The sequence below is a fragment of the Neopsephotus bourkii genome, unplaced genomic scaffold, assembly GCF_033783945.1.
Source record: "Neopsephotus bourkii isolate Nb327-2 ecotype Australia unplaced genomic scaffold, CSIRO-AGI_Nbou_v1 NB_941, whole genome shotgun sequence".
NCBI lineage: Eukaryota > Metazoa > Chordata > Aves > Psittaciformes > Psittacidae > Neopsephotus > Neopsephotus bourkii.
In genome coordinates, this window is record NW_026901435.1 from 3,628,049 (window position 1) to 3,651,964 (window position 23,916).

At 36.1% G+C, this 23,916-nt stretch overlaps 1 protein-coding gene across 5 annotated transcripts in view; it reads left to right on the forward strand.

Annotated features, from left to right (window-relative positions):
* The first annotated feature begins 6,072 nt into the window (after positions 1-6,072).
* FILIP1 (filamin A interacting protein 1) overlaps positions 6,073-23,916 on the forward strand; it is a 124,108-nt gene continuing 106,264 nt past the window's right edge. For 2 of the 5 annotated variants that reach the window (XM_061358407.1, XM_061358406.1), the window contains exon 1: positions 22,231-22,692. Coding sequence is in view for 2 of the 5 variants with exons in the window: in XM_061358405.1 (XP_061214389.1) it covers positions 6,095-6,097 (3 nt within the window). In the remaining 3 variants the exon portion in view is untranslated. Of the gene's footprint in view, positions 6,098-22,230; positions 22,693-23,916 lie in introns of those variants that run through there. The other 3 variants (XM_061358405.1, XM_061358409.1, XM_061358408.1) reach the window with 3 other exon arrangements.

Genomic DNA, 23,916 nt, shown 5'->3' on the forward strand with positions numbered 1-23,916 from the left:
CCATCCCGAAAGTCAAAACACAGCACTGCACCAGCTACCAAGGAGAAAGATGACTGCTACTGCTAACCCAGGGCAAAGGCATAGCCTCGCCTCATGAGGGTAGTTGAGTTATCCCTCAAAGAAGGGTTTCCGACACATCTGTGTCTATGTAATGAACAACCATAGGTAAATACACCCACTGTGTTACAAATTGCTGTGTAACTCTTAAGAAAGCAATGTACAGTTCCAGTGAACATAAGCATTATCTTCAACTGGAAAAGTCACAAGCCTTTTAATTTATTATTTTTTTTTCAGGCAGTGGGTCAAACTGATGCTGTTTTGCTCCAGCTATTTGTTACAAGCTTCATAAACATCTACATTATTCACATGTACCATATTTGTAAGTATACTGGTTGTAACACTTAGGTTAATATAAATATATTAGTCTTGCAACACTGAGGTTGATATACATATATGTATATATATGAGATATATATATGATGCCAGCACTGCAACTAATAAATATAATATTTCAATTTCTATAAAAAAGTAGTAACCCATAAGCAAAAACTGTACTAAAGTGTATGTTGAATTACCCATAATCTATGTGTATATGTAAGAACAGCCTGCCACCAAGGGTAAGCACAAAGAGATAAAGTTAGTTTTATCAACATTTGCCTTTCTTGGGTCATGAAGGTTTTCTTGATGCTTTTACACTTCACGTCTATCATCTGCAAGATGTTTGCAAGCCATAATGCATGGGAAGTGTCAACATGTAAGAAGGCATAGAACCATTTTGAAACAATGTAATGGCATTCTGATATACATCTCTCTCTGGTTTAAGAAATAACCACCACTACTGTCTAAGTTAGAAAACTTAGATGAACTCACAAACTGGAAACTTGTATTTCAGAGGTAAAAATTTGTGAACATCTTTCTGCAGTAGAGATAGGGTTAGTTTGCTAGAGATCTGCTATCTACCGATTGTCTTTGGCATGCTTCATTCTTAATTGGAACTTCTGGTTTAATAATTACTATTGTATTTACAGCAAAATCATATCTTGTTTTCTCATAGATCCAAACAATGAAGGCTAGCAATGAGGTAGCAGTGCTACAGTGTACACTAACCTGGCTGCATGAGATGATTAACGCTTAGACTACTACTCTTTTGTAAGTTAAGAACCAGCAGTCAGGTGGAGAGAGGAAAACCCAGTTTTACTCTTGTTCAATTTTGAATTGATCATTCACACAAGATCTTGAAAGAAGTTGATAAAGGTAATTCATTCAGGTTTTAGACAGAAGCTGTTGAATAGCAGCCCTTTCAATTATGGAAGCAAGGAATCTGAAGTGCTGAAAATAGTAGAGCTCAAGCTGAGAGGAGAAAGATACTGAGGATGAGGCTACATGAGGGGGAGCAAAGAGCTCCAAATCAAGCTTTTAAGTCCATCAGCAGGATCAGCTGGTGAACGTTTTGGAGAATTTGTCAATTTCATTGAGCAATTAAATATGAAATCAGGAAATTAGCCCTTGGTCTTAGCTTGTGTTTTAGGAAACAGCTACATAATACAGACAATGCTGACTGATTATTTAAAACATGTGGATGAAGCAGGTATTATTATGAACAAAAATATCTCACGTATATATAATCTCAAATAACTTAACCTCAGACGTAAGAATTCTTTTATAAATGCTGTTACAAAAATAAGTTTCTGTTACAGTTACCTGGCCCATGAAAAGTTAATCTTTGAACTATTCACTGTTTCTAATGCCTTCCAATTCTCCTAATGAGTTAAGAAACAGTTATCCTTATTTAAAGGTACATAGACACAGACAGTGGGATTCATTTTTCCTGTCTTTAAATTAATGTAGAACTATAGTCTCCATCTGAGCTAGAGGTCTGGCATTCTCTTATGTTTAATGGAAAGAAATAGGCACTTTTAAGGTATGACTCATTTGAGATATTTTTAGATATCTACATTAAAATGAGGTGAATTGCTCCCTCAAATATCCTGTTTCTTCCCAGTAGCTATAAAGGGTATCTAGATGTCTAGCTTAGATGTAGATTTCTATAGTGTAGGAGTCCCTTTTGATTTGATGAATTGTATCTTGAGAGACTTACCAGAAAGTACATGGTAGCTATTTGAGTTCCAGAATCACACATACATCTCTACGCTTGAAGGGGAAAGTACTGGATAATGTTACATTTCAATGCCCTGTCCATGCGTCTCAAGATTACTATTTGAGTTCCAGAATCACACATACATCCCTACTCTTAAAGAGGAAAGTACTGGATAATGTTACATTTCAATGCCCTGTCCATGAGTCTCAAGATTATTTTTTTAATTTCTTTCTGATTTTTCTTGTCTTCTCTAATGCTTCTGGATCCCAATTTATGTTCAGAATATCCCTACATGTTGTGCTGTGAGTAGACACAGTCTTTCTGTGCTGGTGCTGAATGCAACCTCACACTGCAAGTGTTCTGAGCCAACCAACAGTGAGTGCACTCTGTGCCTGGCCCTAGCTAATTAACCATGCCACATAGCAAGCTTCTTAGCTCTGGCATGGTGTGACATTTACTGCACTCACGAATCTCTTGATCAGCACGGAACATAGGCAGGGTGATCTGGGGCCTGTCAGAAGTAACTGAGTAGACAGAGCTGCAGAAGTGTTATAACCCTTCCATCTGCTTTTTCGTAGCTGTGTAGTCTGCTTGTCAGCTGATTAGGATTATGATTGTGTAATAATCACAGAGAAGATTGTTGCATATAAGTAAAATAAAAAAGATCTAATGATGTATTGGAGTTGGTGAATTATAGCTTCTTTCATCTGTGTGACCTGATTGAGTAGACAACTCTAAAGATTACCCAGTGTTCTAAAGAGGAAGAACCAAAATTCAGTGTTGCACTGGTGTAAATGACACATAACTAGCAAGAACTATTTTTAAACTTGCAGTCAGAGTAGTTAGCATCAGAGGATGTCCTATCCTGAGCAAAGAATATGATGTACAGTCATTGGGGTGTAGGTAAGACTGAGATTCTCCTGTGAGATCTCCTTTACTAAAATTATGTGTTAATCTCTTCGGTAAATTCAAGTGACAGTTTCACCTCGTGCAGTCTGCATCTGTAATCATTGCATCCACAGTATTATTCTCACTTTTTCTTAGCTTCATCACTTAATGTGGAACCAGCTATATGACACTTTTCCCTTAACTGTTGTGTTATCTCCTGGGAACAGGGAACTTTAAAGAAAATTCTTTTTTATCCTGTCTCACACAGATGTCATTTTACTTGTGCAAGCAGCACCTTTAATCAGTTTTAGTTAGGACTTCTCTCTTCAGTCATTTCTGGAATGAAAATTTCATCACAACTTTTTCATCTCATCTAATTAGGTTGTTATGGCAATTTTTAATGAATATAAATACTAGTGTTAAGCAAGCATAGGAATCTATAGACCTCTTGTCCATGCTTTGAAGTAAAGTGTAACACTGTCCTTCCACAAGTCATTTACAAAGTAAGTTAAATAATTATGTTGATTTTCATTCTCTTATGAAGTTGAAACAATAATTACTCTTTCTAAGTTTTTGAAGGAGTGTTCTAATTAGTGAGCTGAAGAACAGAACCTAAAAATGTCAATAGTTAGGCAGTCTTGGCTTTGTAAACTACATATGTGTGATAATAAAAGAGCAGGTATCCTTTAAAATTACTTTGTCACTTTTTCAAATCATACTTTTAAAACTATACTTTTAGTCAGATGGATTGCAGTTGAAAATATTTCATCTTTATGAAGCTAAACTTGACCAGACTGTGTGCCATTAACATACCTGTTGTTTACAAAACAATAAAAAAACCCTGTCTTGACAGTCTTAATCTTAAAAATTAGGCTAAACTAACTATGAAAGTATGAACATTTCACTCTTCAGAGGAATTTACAAATATTGTAAAGTACCCTGCCATATCACTGAACACTGGGTGAGACAAAGAACCACAATGTTAGGATAAAAGTAATCTAAATTGGTAGAAGACATCAAGAGGTATAGCACTATTTGAAAACAGACCTCTTCCATGACTGGCATTTAGTGAATGCGTTGTAGTGGACTTCTAGAGGACTGCATTTAGTGATGCTGTATTCTCCCAACAGCATCAAGAAGCTGTCATACAGGCAGCCCTTTGATTTCAGTTTCACTTACTGAACTCTCAATTTTTTAGTGTAGACTCCAGATTTTATTGATGTAACATTTTTTCTTAGTCTGTCACAAGGGGGCAGATTAGTACTGTTTATAGTGCGTTTTTTTCAGCCATCAGCAGTAGCAGTCTGCATGAGAAGACACATGTGCAGACTTACCATTTGAGAAATTTTGAAATACATTGTTGCCTACAGTTTGATTTTCTTTTCAATATTGAATAATGAGGTTTTTATTTGACTGTTTCAATCACAGAATTAGTATTTGTTCTAGGGGATTGTATTTGTAACTTTTTAATGCAAGAAATAAACAATATAACATAGTGGATTTTGCATTCTACTTATCTCACAACTCACATAGTGTTCAGTCAGCCACTGTAAATGATTAGCTATTGTCACTTTTGTAACTTCTGTAGATTATAAATGCAAATGAGACAGATTTGATTTCTAACTCTTTCACAGATACTGGTAATCATGTGATAACATTCTGTAGTACTCCTTAAAAAAAATAATAATAATTTATGAAGGCAAATTAAACCAGTAGAAATTTAGTTCCATAAATGCACCCCTTTCCTTGTTTATTTGCTACAAGCATAGCTCAGTAGTCCACCCAGTTGAACGATCTGTAAAAGCAACCCACCTTTAGAACTATCAGGCCTCTTATGTAAGACAAGACGCAGAAAAACCCCGAAACCAACATCTTAGTTTTAGCAGAGTTGCAATCAGTCTTTACTAGGAGGTGGCAAGAAATTTTTGCTGAAATAAAATGTCTCAACCCAAATTAAAATAAACTGAGCCTGAACATGAGATCACATATTGGATAGGGCTTTGAGCAGCCTGGTATAGTGACAGGTGTCTCTGCCTTGTTTAGGGCAGTGGGGTTTGGAACAAGATGATCTTTAAGAGCCTTTCCAACCCAAAACATTCAGTGATTCTATGCTATAGAAAATTTCATCTCAGATGTTTAAAGTATGAGAAAACTATAGGAAAGAGATTCTATCTAGTAATTTTGCATACTATATATATGTGTACATATATTTGTGTATAAATACATATGTTTGTATCATGATAAAAGCTCTGTTGAAGGAAATGGCATTTGACTAAAATATTTGATATGTTTAAATTAATGTTAAAATTAAATGTTAAATGCATGTTAAAAATTAAAAATTTTGATGCCAAATTCAAATACAAAATATTTAAATTGGTTATATATTTCCATATGTATATATAAATGCATTTTCAGATGCCAAGCTTTGTTACAAATAAGCAAATGCTTTAGATAATCTGTTCTCAGTCTGCAGGTTATATGTATGTGGGATGAAGTACAAAGTGGTGATTGTTCCGTGATCTAAAGACAGGCATTTAAAAGCTTCACTGTTGAAATTTTTGCTCTGTTTTTAAAAGAAAAGATGTCAACTTGCCTTTGCTTTTTTCTATGTCAAAACAGTGTTGTTTAAATTTTTATAATTACTGTGTATACTTTTTGTGATTTTAAGTGTCCCATAGTAGTAGTTAATGAGGAAAACAGAAATGTATTTATTATGCCAAATATTTATTCCATGCTGCCATTACTCCTACTAGTAAAGCTGGTGTGTACTGACCTTATTCATTGTACCCAGGACATTATGTAAGGGAAAAATATGCATAATGTTGTTGTGGACAGTACATCCCACACTTAAATAGAATCAAAGTACTCTTTAAGACATTTTCTAGAATCTAACCAGTGACACAGACTAGATGGCAAACATTTAGTGTACTGTGTTTGCAAATTTTAGCTGAACTCTCTAAGAAATCTCACTGGATGTGAATGGGCTTTTTTACTCTTTATGCACTTTAAAACATAATTCAGGATGTGTATCTGATCTTTTCTCTTTGATTTTGAATTCAGGAAGAAAGTAGAATGTCCAGAAACTTTTGGAAAACTGTGACAAAGGTGATGGTAAGAGAGTGTTGGTTTTTAATTCAGTTTTATGTTACAATATTCCTAGAAGAAAAATGTTGGAAAATTAATTTTTGATCTTAAGTCAGTGGATAAATGGGTTCTATTGCTTAATATCTTTTTTACCCCATAGCAAATACAGTATGGAAGAAGACCTGGAGTAATTTATGATGTTGTTAAAGGTTATGTTGTTTGACTTAGATTTTTTTTGGGATATATACTTATATACACATATGCATATATGTAAGGTGTATGATAGTAAGATATTTAGTAAGTTTATTATGGTCAAAAATTTTGCTTCTGATTTTTGGGAAGGTATTTTTGTCACTGTTTTACTGATCTCATGACAAAAATTTATATATTTCCACAAGAAGGCAGAGGCCATACAACTGAATGTGAACTATAGTGTTTAAAAAAGTCATTAACAAACTGAAAAAAGCACTATGTGCTTTAAATGCTACTCAGTCTTGCAGTGAAAATAATTAGAAATACACCATCTTTAAACAAAATCTTAGACTGACAAGGGCTGCTTAGGAAGCATCATGTAGCAAAGCATCAAAACTCACTCTGTGATCTCTTTGGAGACTGCACCGTGCAAGTGGAAAAAGGAGAATAGTTCTGAGAATGGTTCATTTTATCCACCTACTTTTATATTATGATCTAAGACCAAAAGAGTTGACAACTTCTTAAGAATGGGTAATGAGAGATGATTGTAGCTCATGTATTCAGGACTGAAAGAACAGCTATGAAAAAATGGAGAGTACATCTTTACTAGTAAATTAAGCTGGTCCAAACTATGGGCCTGAGCATTGACAAATGACCATTCTTTAAATTATCAGAGAAGAACCTGCAACCTTTTGTTGTTTGTGCCAGCCAGCATTTTCCTGGCAGTTTGGAAGGGGGTAAAGTAGAGACATGTGGCCACATTATTATTTATTCATACTGGTGTAGCCAGAGATTGTGAAGCCAGAAACTTAGTCTCGTGTTAGTGAGGCTCGTAAAATGGAGACATTTAAAGGCTGATAGAAAATGGTTTCTTTCTAAAGGAGTTGTATAAAGGCTCCAGTAGAATAACAGCCCCTGTGCTTCACTGTGCTTCCTAAGTGGCTGTGTACCACATGGCCCATTGAGCACTGACTCTTGACATGAGACCTTTGTAAGTGGCGCATGTTAAATGTGATGAGTTATAAATATATAACCACATTGTTAGGTTTTGCTATGCACCTTGTGTTTTCTTTTCCCAATAGCTGAAATATATTTGCATCAGTTGTGAGAATGTGTGCTGTGTATTTTTCCTGAGACTCAAAACAACTAGTTAGTTATTGTGCCTGTTATAATTGGTAATAATACAGTTTGAGATTTAAATGGCTTATAATAAGCTTTGAAGTCTTTAAGTTTAGAGGATCAGTTTATTTTAAGCACCAAAGTCATAATTACGATGGTTTCGGTCACAAGTCTCACAATTAGACATCCTAAGTGACGGACAAGCTGAATTTAGCATTTTCAGAAGAACTGGAGCCCTCTACCACTAGATGGCATTATGTAGTCATTTAGGAGCTATGGAAAGGCTCCCTGTTCTAATAACCCATACAGATAATGTGAAAACTGGTGTTACTGCACCACAACAAATCTTTTTGTTTTCAGGTAGAAACGTCTCAAACAAATAAATAAAAACATCTCTTGCAGCTTTCAATGATGTCTCTTTAAAGGCAGAACATAAGACATGATATTTAAATATTGGTTTGTAACAGCATGCCAGTAATTGCTAGCTTATTAAAACTCAGACTAGCAGTATATAGACACTAAGAGTGATCACTGGAAAATGTAATAATATTCAAAATGGGGACAGATGACAAAGGCACTGTGAGTGCAATGCACTCACGCAGTGTAAGGTTTGTTCTGCAGTTCCTCCGTTTGTATCTAGCCTTGACTTACAGCTACAGATGGGTCCCAGTTAAAACCCTGAAGATGAATAACTCCAAACCCTGATGATGTTCAACACTCATTTCCAGTTAGGAATTTTGCAAATGTTCCCCATGTTTAGAATGGGACTAACTCCTGGAACCAATTATTCAAGAACTTCAGTATGCTTGAAATCTAGTCTCAGATCCAAAATTTGCAGCCTCAGTGTATCTCTACCAAGAGTACTGCAGCCCCTGGGACTTTTTTAACAAAGCCTATTCAGTTTACCATTCGCTATGATGGCTTCATAATGAGAGAAAAGATCCATGAAAAACTAGTTTTCAAATGCAGACAATGCCTGTAGCCCAAAGGCTTGTCTTATTAGTAATGGCCCAAATTCTCACCACTTCTCTACAGGCATATAGCTCTTGTTGATTCACCTTTATAATTTAGGGCAAATGTAGTCATTACATTTCTCACAAATATTTATAAAAATTCAGATCTTACTTATCTCTAAGTCTTGTTTATACATGGTTTTAGTTAAAGTTCCTAAAAAATTTTCTTATTTGTGACCGATGTTAATTTTCCTGTTGTTAATGATGTCAGCAGGGAGTGGGGAGTCTTCAGAGCTGTTCATGGTGGGAAACCTCAATCTGTGGCACTAGTGTCTTCCAGATTCAGGTGGCTGCCAAAGTTTGCAGACAGCTCTTTTAGTAAATGTCTGAGTAGGCAAGCTCTTCACTGAAGACCCTTTCCATCCTCTATACTTGTAATATTTGTCATTAGGATATGTGAGCATAAGATATAAAAACAGATGCTAGTTTGAGTTTTATTATTTTTAGGATTAACCTAATAAACTCTTATTCATATACAGGTATAATAAACATAATCTGTTCTTTCACGTCACACTCATTCACTACACTGGATAGCAGCGTAACAGAGCATCTACTATATAGTATACTGGAGCATATCTCTACAAATATAGCCAACTAATGGAGCATGGTAGTTGTGCCTGCTACCTGCCTAAGTCTGCCCAAGGCAGTTCAGTTATTTTCTGGCACTTTTTTTTTTTTTGTTTTTTTTTTTTTGTTTGTTTGTTTTGTTTTTTTTTTGTTTGTTTTATTTTATTTTATTATTTTGCATACACTGAGTATGATGTAGTGGTCTTTATAAAGATCTGATATAAATAAGGCTTAGATCAGGCTCATTAAACTTTCCTGGGATAACCAGGATTCATTCAAGAGATTTTGGTTTTTTTATGCTATGCCCTTCCTTGTTTATATTGGCTTCAGCTGATGTTAGAATGACCACAGAAATAGTTTACATCAAGCTCAAGTTCAAGTAGAAAAGGTCGATTGAAACTAGGAGGAAAATATTAGCTTAGCATATATAGGTACGTATATTTCTTGACACTTAGTAAGTCTCACTAGTCTTCTCTATCTGTGGCTGATTTTCTGGCTAGACAGAAGGGTTGAAGAAAAAATGGAAAACATAAGGCTGCTCAATGTAATGAGGATAGAGAACAGAAAATTAGTCTTTTAAAATAGCTGCATAATGAGAGCTTCAGATTTGTGAAGGAAATGCAGTTTTTCTCCAGGGGTACAGACAGATACCTGAGATCTCAAACCAATACTTAGAATGGTAAGAGTCATGTCAGCTAGTTTCACATGTGAGGGACATCTGATTTAACCTCAGCATCTTCTGATCAGTGAAGGAAAAGAGACACTTCTAAGGAGTGATTTCACTGATTGTATTAGTAGGAGAGGAGCTACTCTTTTGAAATGCTTGTTTATCTCAACAATCCAGAGAGACGGCAACTAGCTCAAAAGCATTCATGAATGCCAGAGCTTTGTATGTTAGTACAGCTGAATCCCAAGCTGATCATAATGTATATGATCTGTGCTATAGATATCATAATATAATGATGATGGGGACTCTCTGCTCACATCAGAACATGGGAAAAAAAGCCTTTTGCCCCTGCTTGCCTCTCCTTCCTGTAAAAATTCCTCTGGTTTTAGATGCAAAACTTTCAAATCAATTATTGTTTGGTACCAGATTAATGAACTGTGGAGTTTTTAAGCTGCAATTTGTTGACATCTTTCTACTTATCATATAATGCATAGTTATCTTAAGCTCACTATGGTTGTGTTTTCCTTCCATTTAAGTGAAGTTCATTGGCTAAAGCCTGAAGTTACAGAAACTTCCCTGAAGTTTTGTTAGATGGGAATACCTAATCTGAAGTGTCTTCTCCTCAGGTACCAGATTTCTCACAGCCACACTCCTTATATGAAGAGCAATTGTGGGATTTCTTATTCTGACCAGTAATAAAAGGACGCATTTCTGTGTAACCACTATTTGCATCTTAAATTAGTCTTAGAGCTGTGGGATAGAGTTTGAGCAACATTTTCATGTTACAATACACTTAAAAGTTGCAATTTGCAGTTTGTTAAACTGACAGAGCTAGAAAAGTAACAAAAGTTAATAAGGGAACTGCTGTGTGGGGTTTTTAACAGAGAGTGCATTGCTGTTTTACCATGAGGTGTGCCAAAGAAAGAATGAAACTTTAGAAGCTGTTGGGCAGTCCAGGGAATCTGTATCTCTGTGATTCCATTGTTTGCAAAGGTCAGGTGAAGGCTGACTTAATTTTGTCGGTAGCTGAACAGAAGACAAACCTCTTTACATACCAGAGGAATTAATTTCATGATTGTGGTGAAGTCAAAGAAGAGGAATTTGGGAGGGTATGCTCATTAGTGATTTTTCAGAACATTTCAGTGCTCCGTTTCCTTTTATGTGCTTTAACTCATCTATTTTTATTTTACTCGGTATAGGAAACAAAAATCTATTGTCTTTGTTTCTGAGGTTGTTCTTTATAAATTGGGTTTTCTATAGTGCTTATTCTGTTGTAACATGGTAATTTTGTAATATTTATAAAATTATACTTTGTAAAGATAATGATGTTGAAGAATTACTGAAAACACGAGAAAATATTCTGCTGCCTTCCTTTGTACTTAGTTATGCATCGAAGAAACCTGAGGCAAGATCTGGGATGTCAGAAATATTTATATAAAAGAATAGCGAGATGTTCATATTCAGTTCTATAAATGGGTTTAAAGCATATATGACCCATATATGTTTGAACTAGATTTTGTTCTTTGTGGAATCTCTCAAAAGTACAGATCTTAGTATTTGTGGAATAACCTATTTTTCCACTCATTCTTGTAATGTGTCCAGGAAAATATCTGGGATAGAATAAAAGAACACACAATAGCTAGGATTGAAGAAAAAAGCCAGGGAATCAGTGGCAACAAAAAAAGAGTGATTAAACAGTCAAAGGATATTCACTAAAACCCCTCCAGCTTATGTCCATGACCTGAAGACAGTAATGTAAGGACTTCTTCTCACAGTGCCTCTGAGCCTCCACAGATTTTGATGGAGAAAGATCTCAAAGTAAGGCGATACTGCTCTTCACTGGGAAATGCAGTGATGCACTCGGGTACAGTGTTTTTCCTGGGAGTGACTAGTCCTGCCTGTGTCCTTACAAGCACAGTGGAGGCTCTCTCTTGCTCTTTGTGCAGGCAGTGCTACTTGTAACTTCTAACCCTGGCTATCCTCTCCTTTTCTGTGAGCCTGCTATGCTCAGCTGTTGGTAACTTCTTCATATCTAAGAGGAAAAAGGTGTAGCAAGGAGCTGGTGAGGAGCCCCATCCTAATAAAACTCGTATGTAGCTCTCATTCTGTACCAAAGCTATCTCTGGCATCCTGATGATTTGAGATCAGTAGTTTGATTGCCGAGAAGTGTCACATAGATTACCATCTACACATAAATACAGTGTTTGCCCAGGTTTGCTTTGTCCCACCAGTTCTAGGTATTTATGGGGTGTGGAAGGCCTGTGATGTGCTGCTGTACTGTGCAGGTGCCACTTACAGCTCCAGTAACTGTCTCTATGCTGCTGCCTTGTGCACTCTGTTATTCCCAAGACCTACTCCAAACATGCTGTTAGCAGCTACAAACCAGTTATTTTCTGTATCTTTCTTTGTCTATTTTTCTGTACTTCCTGAAGGATTGCAGAGAATACTTCCTTTTCAGTTTGAACACATTGTTTATATTGATCTGAGAGTGACAAGATGTGGAAAGCTTATATGTGTGGAAACAGATGAAAAGCAAGCACTCTGCCAGCCTGTCACCTTTACTGTGCACGGACGGAGGCTGGCCTCTCCTTTCTTTTAGTCCCTTCCAAAAGAAAATGTTTTGAAAACACACAGTTTGTGCAATATTTGGCCTTTTAGAAATGAATGTTGCCCTCAGATGGGTTTCAGCATCTTGAGTTGATGTCTTTCTGTCAGGCCTGAGTGAAGCTAGAGTGTTTACAGTAATCTGTGCTCACAGGAAGCTACTTTATACTTCAGTTCAATAGTTAGATCGCTTCTGTTATCAGCACAGAAAACATTTTAAAATTCCTTACTATTTTACTTCAATTTGTCATCATATTTCTCTTCTGATGTTAATCTATGAGCATGTCCTTTGCTTTAATGATTGCTAAAGTTCATTTAGATGTTTGAGGCAAATCGGCTTATTCTATCTCTTTGTATGTCCTCCTATACACACAAACATATATATATATATATGAAAAAAAAATAGAATCCCCATGTTTGCAGATAAAGGTCTGTCTTGGTGGATGTCTCTTGCTCTGTGTGATGACCCCTGTATTTTCTTTTGAATGGTAGAAATAAACTTCGGTGTAGGTAAAGGTTTGAAACTCATGCTCCTACTAAAGAGTTTATTATTATTGGACTTGGAGAGGCTTACATTTAACAATGTCTATCAGCTGGCAGTTTAGGTTGAACAGATTTCATAAAACACTCGTCTATGTCTAGTTAAGGTTCATAAATTGGCCTCATCACTGAAACTTCTATACTCCTGCTACAATATGTTGGGTGCACTGTCTATCCCACCATTTTACTGGTTTCTTATCTGAATGTTTCAATTTCCTTTCTGGATGGATGATTTGCTTGGCTGTTTCTGAAGAGCTTTTTCCCTCAGATTTGTCAGCTTATTCCTTAAGATGCAATTCCTACTAATGTTTCAGGTGAAGAATACAGAGTTCTTCATCAGAATTTGTTCCTTTGACTAGCAAGCAATTATTTTGTGTTCGTTTGTTTGGTTTTTTTTGTCTTATAGAGCCCTACAGCTGTATGTAACAAATCAGCCATACCCTTCAGCTACAGCAGAGCTAATCTTTTCTTCAGGTGCTCAGGTGCTGCTTCAGTACTTTGTTACTCTCTGTTAAAAATTATTTGTTTTACTTCTTTTGCAATGCTTTTCTGATTTGTTTTTAATTTAAAATGGTCATGTTGTTCTATTCTGTTTAATTCCCTGCTATTTCACTATGGTCTGGAGGGTAATATCTATTTTATTTTTTATCTATTACTTGTTTTCTGAAGGTTAAACTAGTGTTACTGATGGTGCCCTAGAAATTCATTATTTGCTGTAATGTTTTTATATCGCATCCTTTCATACATGCAACACTAAAAAGTGAGCAATTCCAAAGCACTTAGTGGATGATCTGGAGGGCATCCTTCTGACAGAGATATAGAAGAATAGTTTGAGATTCATGACTGCCTTCTTGAGTTTGTAGAAGGATTTACTTAGACCTAAGGGAGAAAGAAATCTGCTTAATATGAAGGACTTGTGGGGAATACATGACAAAATAACTAAGCCTCAGTTTTTAAAGATATATATGTAGGAGGGAAGCACAAAACACTTAAAAACCTTGGCATCCTGCCTCTGCAAAAGGAGGAATGTGAGGGTAATATTTGCCAAAAAGAGACGTTTCTGGTTAAAGGAATCTTAGGCTTAATATTGATTCTAGGAATACAACAGAAGTAGCACAGAGTGCATCAGCATTGAATATTAATTGAATCATGTATTTTCTCAGTATCTCTTAAAAGTGTAGTTCAATAGATTCCTTGGACTTCTCTTAGCTTGTTAAACTCTGACTTTTGAGGGTAGCTAGATACTGTGCTCTTCAGTGTTGGAAGACCTGTAGCTCTTAAATAACCAGGAAAGCAATACCAGTGTGAAGAACCAGCAGTGCAACTTGCTGCCTGGCCTTGTTTTATTCAGCTAACTATGAATACTTAGGTCTTGACACACTAGAGTCTAAAAAGCATAAAAATAACCAGAACTTCATGAATTTCTGAGAAAATGAAAATGTTAGTATATTTACTTTTTTGTTGAACCTAAACTTTATTTATATCTTAAAATTATGTTATGTAAATTAGCACATGAAAAACACTACTGAATACACTCATAAAAATAATACAAATTATTACTCTGGAAAGATGATAAATATAAGGTGTGGAATAGTGCTTCAGTTCAGATTCTTCTTACCTTGCTTGGACTGTCCAAACATGAGTTAGATGAAATGACTCACTTTGGCTATAGAGGAAGCATAAACAACCAGCTCAGATAGTATACCTAACCCCATGGCAAATTTAGGTGAGATAGTCTGCTCTGTTGCAATGTTCATTCTGTGTATTGACTCCATCTTTGGCAGTATTCAGAAGCTGTCTGGGCACGGTGGTGGGCTCAAGATCACTTTGCTTGAGCAGAAGGATTGGATAAGATGACCTGAGAGGTCCCTCCCAATCTCAGCCATTGTCTGATTCTGTGACATCTTTTAAAAAAAGATGACATTGTAAGTAGAAAATAGCAATATTTTTAATTTGTGAAAAGAAAAATGGCCTAATAAACTAAATAGTATGATACAAATTTCTTTAGCCAGCACTAAGTCTGGCTTCTCTGCTCAGCTGTCTCTATGCTGTTCAGCTTTTGAGTACTGAAAGAATGGATACTTAGGAATTAGCTGAATATAGATCTGCTTAAATTATCAAAGTAATGAAAAAGAAGAAAACATACATGCTATCAGTGGTGATTGTTGCTTGCATTTGGATTAGTATGTTCCTCCTTCTGTTGAGGTTGCCTATACCATGAAAGCCAATAGTTTAATGGATGCAGAATGTTTAAAATACTTTCTTTCTCTCCCTTTCATTTTCTAGGAGGAGCTGCCTTGTGAGGAGGCATCCTGCAGGGCTATTGCTACTGCAGGTTCAGTTTCCTCTCTGTATCCCCTCTTTTGATTTCTGCACTGTGCAGTAATGCATTTCCGTGTTACCTAGGGTTTCCCCATCTCACCTCCCATCTCTGTTTTGGTTTCTTTAAAAATCTGCATTCTTATTTACAAGGACTAATAGGAACCTCAAGTAGTTTCTTCTAACTTCGAGGATTTTCCTCTCAGTGATTTCTGTTGGTAGACAGGTATTGGACACCAGTCTGTAGTGAGATTATTAGACATTCATTGTAGGTTTTGTTTCAGATGGATTTTCTAGACAATTGCATGGTCACTATCTATGGAAGAAAAGAGTTATATTTGTCAGTTTGCTCTTTAGCGCTGTGAGGATATGTTTTGAGTCAGTCACGTACTGGTGTGATCCTAGTCTCCTTTTTCTACTTCAGTGCTAAATTCTCCCATGGGTGACATACTAGCACAGTGCTTTGTAGTCAGAGCGAAGGTGACAGATTTTATATTCAGGCCAAACATGTTATAGATTAATCTTTTTCTATTATTCCAACTACTGACTTAATGGTAATAACAGGAGTAGCAATTTTTGTTTTCTTTACAGATAATGTTTTCTAACAGATATGTTTAAAAATACAAAAAACAGTTTTAATGCCAAAGTATACAGGAAGTTTTAATGCTAATATGGAAAAGTTAGGGCAAGGCTGTTCTTAAAGCAATAAATTTATTTTTTTTTTTAATTTTCCTGTTTTCATTCTTTCTTGTTACTGTTAAAAATCTGATATCCAAATTCTCCTGCCCTTTCAACAGTCAGTAAAAAGGGAAGAACAAGTCTTTTCTAACATGCCCCAGTAAACTGTGTTTTTGGAGAACTGTTCTAAACATCACTGCTTAAAAACAAGGCATTTTTAAAAGACTTATTTTTTGCTATCAATCACTGGTAAGCATGTTTCTTCATGCAAGTAAATGGAACACCAATTTAACTGAGCCCTCTTCATTATTGTTTACCGAATTCTTAAATAATAGGAAGTAGAAAGCAGACTCCTATTCCCCACATCTGTGAAAGTAAAACCACAGTGTGTAAATTATGGCAAATATTCAGATCTAGATGTTGACTGCAATTAAGCTACAGTTTTCTGTTTCACAGCTTGTTAGACTTTCTGAAAAAATTGGGGTACTAAGCTTGTTGAACACAATTAACCTGAGGTACAAGGAGAATGTTTTGTTTTGTCTGATTCGGAGAAAACTCCAGGAACAAACTTGCCAACAAAGTTTTCAAGCTGACAAGCAGCTATTCTTTATTGCGGCGCCAGGAGACACGGGGGATAGCTCCTCCTAACGTGTGTCCCCGTATTGCTATACAAGCCATCCTTATATAGTCCCTGGACATACATACATATTCATGAGGCTACATATGGATTACATGATTTTCCAGAGAGCTCCCCGCATGCGTACAGAACTGTGGTGATGGTCTCTGAGGGTTGTTTACTTCTTCCAACAATCTTCATCACTTCTGGCAGCCTTTGAAGCACGCGCAGTAGATGCTCATACCAGTTTAATTGGTTCGCTAGCACCAGAGAAATAATAATAATCCTCCTATCCTCCATCCTGGACACCTGCGGTTCCCAGATACTCCTTATCCGTGTGTCCTGTTGTTCTAGAATATTTTTCTTAAAACTATGCCAACTATAACAATTTACCTTGTGAGAATTCTCAGTATGTTCTCTAGCTGTACTCTTTTTTTTTTTCTATGTATCATGCACCTCAATAATTTTCCATTGCTACTGTTACAAAGCCATCAAACTTAATATTACTTAAAACTGATTCTAAAGGTTTTTATATATTCCATTTTGTGATTTTGTTCCCCCTTGTCTCAGGTCTTATTCCATTAAAAGTGGAAGTGAAGTCTGTGTTTGACTGATATAAGAGCAAATGTGTATAATATTCTTTGCATGTGCAAATTACCTACCTGCAGCTGATATATTCATGTTCCTTTCCAGGTTTTTGTATAAAACTATATTAATTCAGTGCAACGTATCATGGCACTATTTATAAAGCATATTCTATGTGTCCATTCAAGGAAACTCTTAAACATTAAAGTAGTATTCTATTTTTGTCTGTATTTACTCATATTTATCTGATGGATAAACTAGTGCCACAGGATTAGACCTGTAGAATGCTTGCATATTTGCTTGATTATTTTTTAACAACTGTAGATAATCTGAGTGGGTTCTTTCATAATATACAAATATCTGCTAAGGGAAAGTGAGAAGCTCATTATAGTCCCTAGAAGTCTAATAATGATTTTTAATTACCTACTTAATGAAAAGTGGTCCAGGGACATCTGCACTACTTCCAATGCAGGCACAAAACCCAGGAAAAACACAGCTAGCTAGTCTTTCTCTGCAGGGTTGTTAGTCTCTGTAGGAACATTATTAGAATTGAAACAAATTAAGGTAAGTTGAAGGCCACTGACTAGCTGTCTCATGGGCTAGAAGCTAAGGTCAGCCAACATCAAACTGGTAATAAACTGCAGCTTCTGTTTGCTTGAAACAGTAAGTGTAATTAACTGTTGGGCTGCATGTACATTGCTGTGGCAAATTATCCATATTTTATTTATATAATCTTTCTAAAAGATGTGCTTTAATTCACTGCAACTTGCTGTTTTGCATGAGAAAATTCCACAGCCTTTCCTGTGTAGGAGGCTGTATTAGGTTATAAAAATATTTTATTCTGCCCTAAAAGCAATTAATCCATGTTCAGCTCATTTTTATCATAGTCTTTGAGCAAGTTGCATACCAATCCTGGGGTGTGGCAGCAAAGCGAATAAGATTATTTACTTTATTTGCAGAGATCTGAGTTGGCACTTTCCTCAACTCATGCTTCAAGCTGTCTCCATTTGACCCAACTGTGACATCCAGGTTCTGGGGCTTTGAACTGAAAAGTGTCCAAACATGATTCTAGTTATCACTATTTTTAGTTTTTTTGTAGACAGTGTTGTGCCCCTCTAATTCTGATGGGCCATCTGATGCTCTTGATGTAGCTATATATTCTAGCTGTCTCGAATCAACTTTGAATTGCACCTGACTTCATTTGGAGAAGATGTATGAAATGTCAGTTTTGGGGTTTTTTGTACAATGCAGAAATATGAAATTTAAAATAACTGAAATGGCCAAATCTTTTAATGTATTTCTTTCATTAAAATTACAAAAGGGAAAAAAAAAAAAAGAAGCCAAAAATGCTTGTTGAAGACAGAATATAGATGAAGACAGCATATAGAGGATCAAAATAAAAGACACGCTATTCTTATTTCACTGATAAAGCTTGCAAAACTGTTACAGGAAAGACTATAAAACTCCTGTAAGTGTTCCTGGAGATTTGTGACTGTGGCAATGATCTTCAGGCATGAATTTTTTTGTTTATTTTTTTATATACCTGACATGTTTACCACTAGTAAAATTAAGATTAATGGCATATGTTTTGCAGATGTCAAAAAAGGGAGTAAACTGTGTAAGAAAAATGCAAATGCCAGTGTTGATTATGCAATTGACTTTTTAATTCTACGTGGTTTTCTTAGGAAAATAATTTACATATCTGGGAAAATATTGGAACATTGGAAATATGTGGAACATCACAAAGTCTTTTTAGTTTCATTCATTTGGCAAGATTATTAAATAGATAACTAAACTGAATCTATGAGCTAGACGGCAGAAATGTGTATTTTCTTTGGTTCTAAAAAAGTGGGTGCTTAAGCTGAAGATACAGCAGAGCTAATATCCAAAAAGCAATATCAGGTTTTACAAGGTGCAGCCAAGATCAAATTCATCAAAACATGATCAAACACCCTCTCTTCCAGCATACTTTAAGGCAGCACAAGTTATACTGTAAAGCCAAAACAAAGATAAAAGCAGTAGTGCAATCTAAAATAATATACCTGTTCTGGAAGTGAGCAATAAGTATTATGAAAGTAGGGTGTCAAAAGACTATGGTGCATTAGCCTTCAAGCAAATGAAAAATTAATTTTTTAGAAATGAAAATACTGATGACTTACTTCAGTATATTTTAAGGAGCAACTAAATGAAGTCAGTGATTGCTCACACAGAAATATACACATAGTAGTTCTCCTCAGGACATACAGTCAAGGAACTCAAAACTCATTTAGATAGACTTGTTTCTAATACATCGGTCCACTTAATTTTGATGTAAAATATTTAAAAAAGACAAAGCTAGAAGGTTTTATCTCTGGATGCCTCTATGACTTAAGAGAATGAGATATACGCTACAGTGATGGATAGTCGAGACAAAAGTTATATAGAAACACTATTGTATGTGTTCCAGAAAAAGCTTACTTACAGGCACATATTTTAAAGTCATGAGGAACCAGTAAGGTCAGAAGAAGCAATCTGTTTTGATTTTCTCTGTAGAAAAACATGGATTTTCTGCCAGCAATTTCTGCCTCAAGCCTGGAATTTCTCTAGAGCAGCTCAGGTCATAATAATTTTTCTTCCATTTTCTAGTAAAGTATAGAGAAACATGATAGTGTGAACAATGACAATCCCTCTTCAGTATCTGTGTCTGACATTATCTCCAGAAGTGGCAACAGGTCCTGCTGCTGCTGCTGTTCACTCTCTAGTGCCACATTTTTTCCCCTTTTGCATTGTTCTGGAATTTGGAGTTTTGATTGAAATAAGGTTGAGAGCTTTGGCTTCCATTAAAATTTTTCTTAGAAGCATTGATTTCAGACTTTAGTATACTGGTTGACTAATTAAGGCATAATGTAAGTATCAGAAATTATAAGAAACTCACATCCTAATGTAGGATGCCAAACACAGAAGTCTCTTTTGTAGTTCTGTTTTTTTTCCTGTTCTCCATCCTCCACAGCCTATGTATTTATAACCGGTTTTTTCGTCATTCAGTAGGGAATACTTAGATATGAACCATTTTCATACTGCACAAATTTTAAAGTTTTACATTTCCAGTAATGCAGATTAATTACACTCTTTCCTATGCTAGAGGTCCTTATATTTTCTTTGATTCACTTGCAAAATCTTCCATTTTCCCCAAGTTTTTTCTGAAATTCCCACTGTGTTACAGGATTAGTATCTGTGGTGCACTGCTGGGGAGTAAGGTTGCAAGTGTACAAGAATTAGCAGACTTGCATCAGCAGGTCACTACTGAAACCCACCCACAAGGGATGGCAACACACATTGCCTCCTAAGAAGTTGTATTGTTTTGCACTTAGTGAATGTGCCACTAACTAATGGGAGAGAAATGCTGAGAATAATTTGTTTTTTCTGAGGTTTATGAGCAAAGTAAATTGTTTTGTTTGCCTGATTTATTATAGTTTAATGGATAAAGTACTATTAATATTGCACTCTGAGTGAGAAGTTAAGGCCAGGATAGTCAAACTTGCTCATTTAATTGGAGTACCTCAATTTTACATGATGGGACAAAATTAGATGCTCTTTTTAGAATGTAGATATATGTAACTCACTTCAGTTCAAAGTGTAAGCATGTAACACCAAACTTTCTGCCAATATATTAGGTCTCTACAATAATCTTCCAAATAGCTGTTTCTGTAAAACAGAAGTGTTTCTATTTTTATACATTCTAGTTATTTTGTCCAAGTCAAATATTGAAATGGACAACACAAAATTAGTGATTATTTCTTGGTCTCCAAAATAAAATATATTTGACATGATGGAAGTGTTTGGGGCACTTACAAATGTGTCATCAACGTCTAAATATCAGTTGTTTGACATAATACCTAATATTTAAATAATTTTCTCCTTATAAGATCCTTGGGAATGAAAGTATTTTTTCATTGTTCCTTCCTTGTTTAGACAATGACACAGATCAAGGAAAAGTCATTCCAAAGACAGAATCACAGCACCAGGATACCGTTGATTCTACAGTTGCTTCCCGTAAGGGCTTGTACTCATCCACTGGTATCTCGTGTAGTTGTGGCCAAATAGGTTCCTGCATGTTAAAATTGCCACAAAGAACATGGTACCTTTTAGCTGCTGCCCATCCTACTATTTGCACAGTGAGCCTGCATCACTGAAGGGTACTGTTATGATTTGCTTGGATCTTTTGCTCTGAGAATTTGGGGTGTCTCCACATATAAGTGTCGACAAATTTCTTAGCATCTTTCTCCTTCCTTCCTTCCTTCCTTCCTTCCTTCCTTCCTTCCTTCCTTCCTTCCTTCCTTCCTTCCTTCCTTCCTTCCTTCCTTCCTTCCTTTCCTCATCATCTAACCCTAGATGAATATTGCAAATCATCACCGGAAAAAGCATCCCAAAGGAGGCCTATTCTGCATTTCACTCTAAATCACAGCTCAAATGAGAAGAGAATTGTCAAGATAAGGAATTTTCATTGCCAGAGATGTTTATGGGGTTGCTCTGCCACGAGGTTATAGAACTTTGGAGTCTGAAATCTGCAGCATCTTTGGAGAATCTTGGTATGGTGGTTTTGTGGGCTGAAAGCTGCCCAATGTTACTATTGGTCTGTTGATTAAGAGACTTACGGCTTAGAATTAGGAACAGTAATTAGATCCAGAAGCAAGTGTGGATGCATCAGAATGTATACAGTCCTTAAGTAACATGTTCCTAATACTCATATAAAACAGTTTGTGATTTGTGTGGCTTTTCTATTCTTCAGTGACAGTTAGAGAGTAGGAATGACTCTAGGAAGCTCTTGGTCTGGGAGGAAAAGGTTGTCTTTGGAATACTTTCCAGCTTAAACCTTTGAAATACTTTGAAAACTTTCCAGCTTAAACCTTTCATTAATTTCTCCGTGTCATCTTAATATATTTCAACTCTAAAAAATCATGCTGCAAGAAGTTCTCCCCACCTGTAATTTTTCCTCAAGTGAAGTACATACCTTTCAAATTATAAACTTCCTACTTGTCCTAGGAAAATCCTCACTGTATAAATAATTGAACTCATCTGCTGTGAACACAAGTATTCTTTCTCTAGCAGTCTGAAATATATGCCTAAAAACATATCTTGTACTTAGTGCTTTAAATAGTAATTACTTCTGTGAAGTCACTGGAAGCCCTTAAAAGGATTTGACAGTTTCCCCACAATCTTTCAGTGAATGTAGTAGCTGGGCTGTGCAGTGCTACATCCACTGATAATTCAGCAGCTGAGGAACTCGGCAAAGCCTGCTCCAAACTTCTCAGCTGTTGACAGGCTTGACTTGCTGAGAACACTGGTTAAATATAGCACAAGCGAGCTGAGCTCAACAAAGTCATTGCTGTAACACTGTGTGAAGAGACCAGAAGAGGGGAAATACAATCTGAGAACTAAACTGCCAAAGCCTAACACCACCTAGCAACAGTTGAAAAAACTTTTAAACAAAAGTCTGGGTGAGACACAGACAGAGTATACCTCCTACTTCTGCCTGGAATTTCTGTGAGAAGCAGCTCCGGTCTTCTGTTCTCTAAATCATTTCCTTCATTACTTTAGCTGCTGGTAGACCTACAAAAGTGGGAAAAGTTTCTCTCTTTGTGTTCTCCTGGGCTGGATCAGTCTGCTACTGTGGTAGTGCTGTGGGACGAGCTACTGTGATCTTGTGGTGTGAAGGATATTACTAGGTCTGTGTTGCTGACAGGTAAGAATTAACCACTCCAATGCATTCTTTTAAAACGAAGTTACTTTCTTTTCTAATGACTATTGCTTCTTTCCTTTTATGAACAATCTTCTGCATAGTTTGGAAGCATCAGTAGATAAAAGCTGGGATAGCAGGTTTAGATTTTTATTTTAGACTTTCATTACAGAAAAACATTGCTTAAATAACTTTTGCAGTTCTTAGAATGAGCATAAACAAATGCCTAGTAATAATATGAAAGTGTATAGAATCTGACATGTATCTTGCTTATATCTGCTTACATGCTGACAGAAGACAAACCAACATTCAAGAATAGAATACATCTCATCCCTTACCAGTGATAGTCTAGCAGCTATTAAAAGTGACAGCCTGTGCAAGAAGTAAGGGGAAATAGCTATTCACATTCACTAACTGAATTAACTGAATACTTTGTGACCCAGTGCATTTCTACTTTTTGTTTCCTAACTAACTTTTAGCACACAGGCACACCTGGTGCCTTTCATACTGTCCTTTTGACATGAGCTCCTGGTTCTTCCTCTTGTACTTATTTACATAGAACAAATATGTATCTCTGCTCGATTGGTTTGTTGTATAATGCAACTGTCCTAAAGACTGACCTTATGTTTATTGTAGCCAAGTGCGCTTGAGCTAGATCACTGTTGTTAAAGTATTTGTTTCTTTTAGCAAAATAAATGAGAAACCAGTGCTCAGATGTTTTACACTGACAACAGAATGGAAGCCTGTTTGTCTGTTGGCAATGCATATCCAATAGTCCTATAATGATCATGTAATTTAAGGGAGGAATTGCTTAGTATGATTTGCTTTGTCTAAACTGACAAAAGCTGTTTGGTCAACTGAAGAATGAATCCCCCCCATCCCACCCTCCCCCTGCGGTCTTTTAAAGCCATTTTCTTCAAACAAAAGAAAATCAGGATGCATGAATTTTTAAAAGATGTACCGATTATGAATTCACATGCGATATGAATTTAGTTATGAAGGCAAAGATTTAAAGAATGCACTTAACCCATGCAAAAATCCTGTTCACAGATTTATGTAGTATTGTTTCAGATGAAAAATATTTGACCGAAAGAACGAATGGACTGAGTGAGTCTCTGCTGACTGTCTGTGGTGTTTGACACTTAATCTGTGGACTCTGTGACTGCCTCAGGGAGACGAGAAGGTCTTGCTTGCTAAATAATTCTAGTTTCATCTCTGCATACTATACAA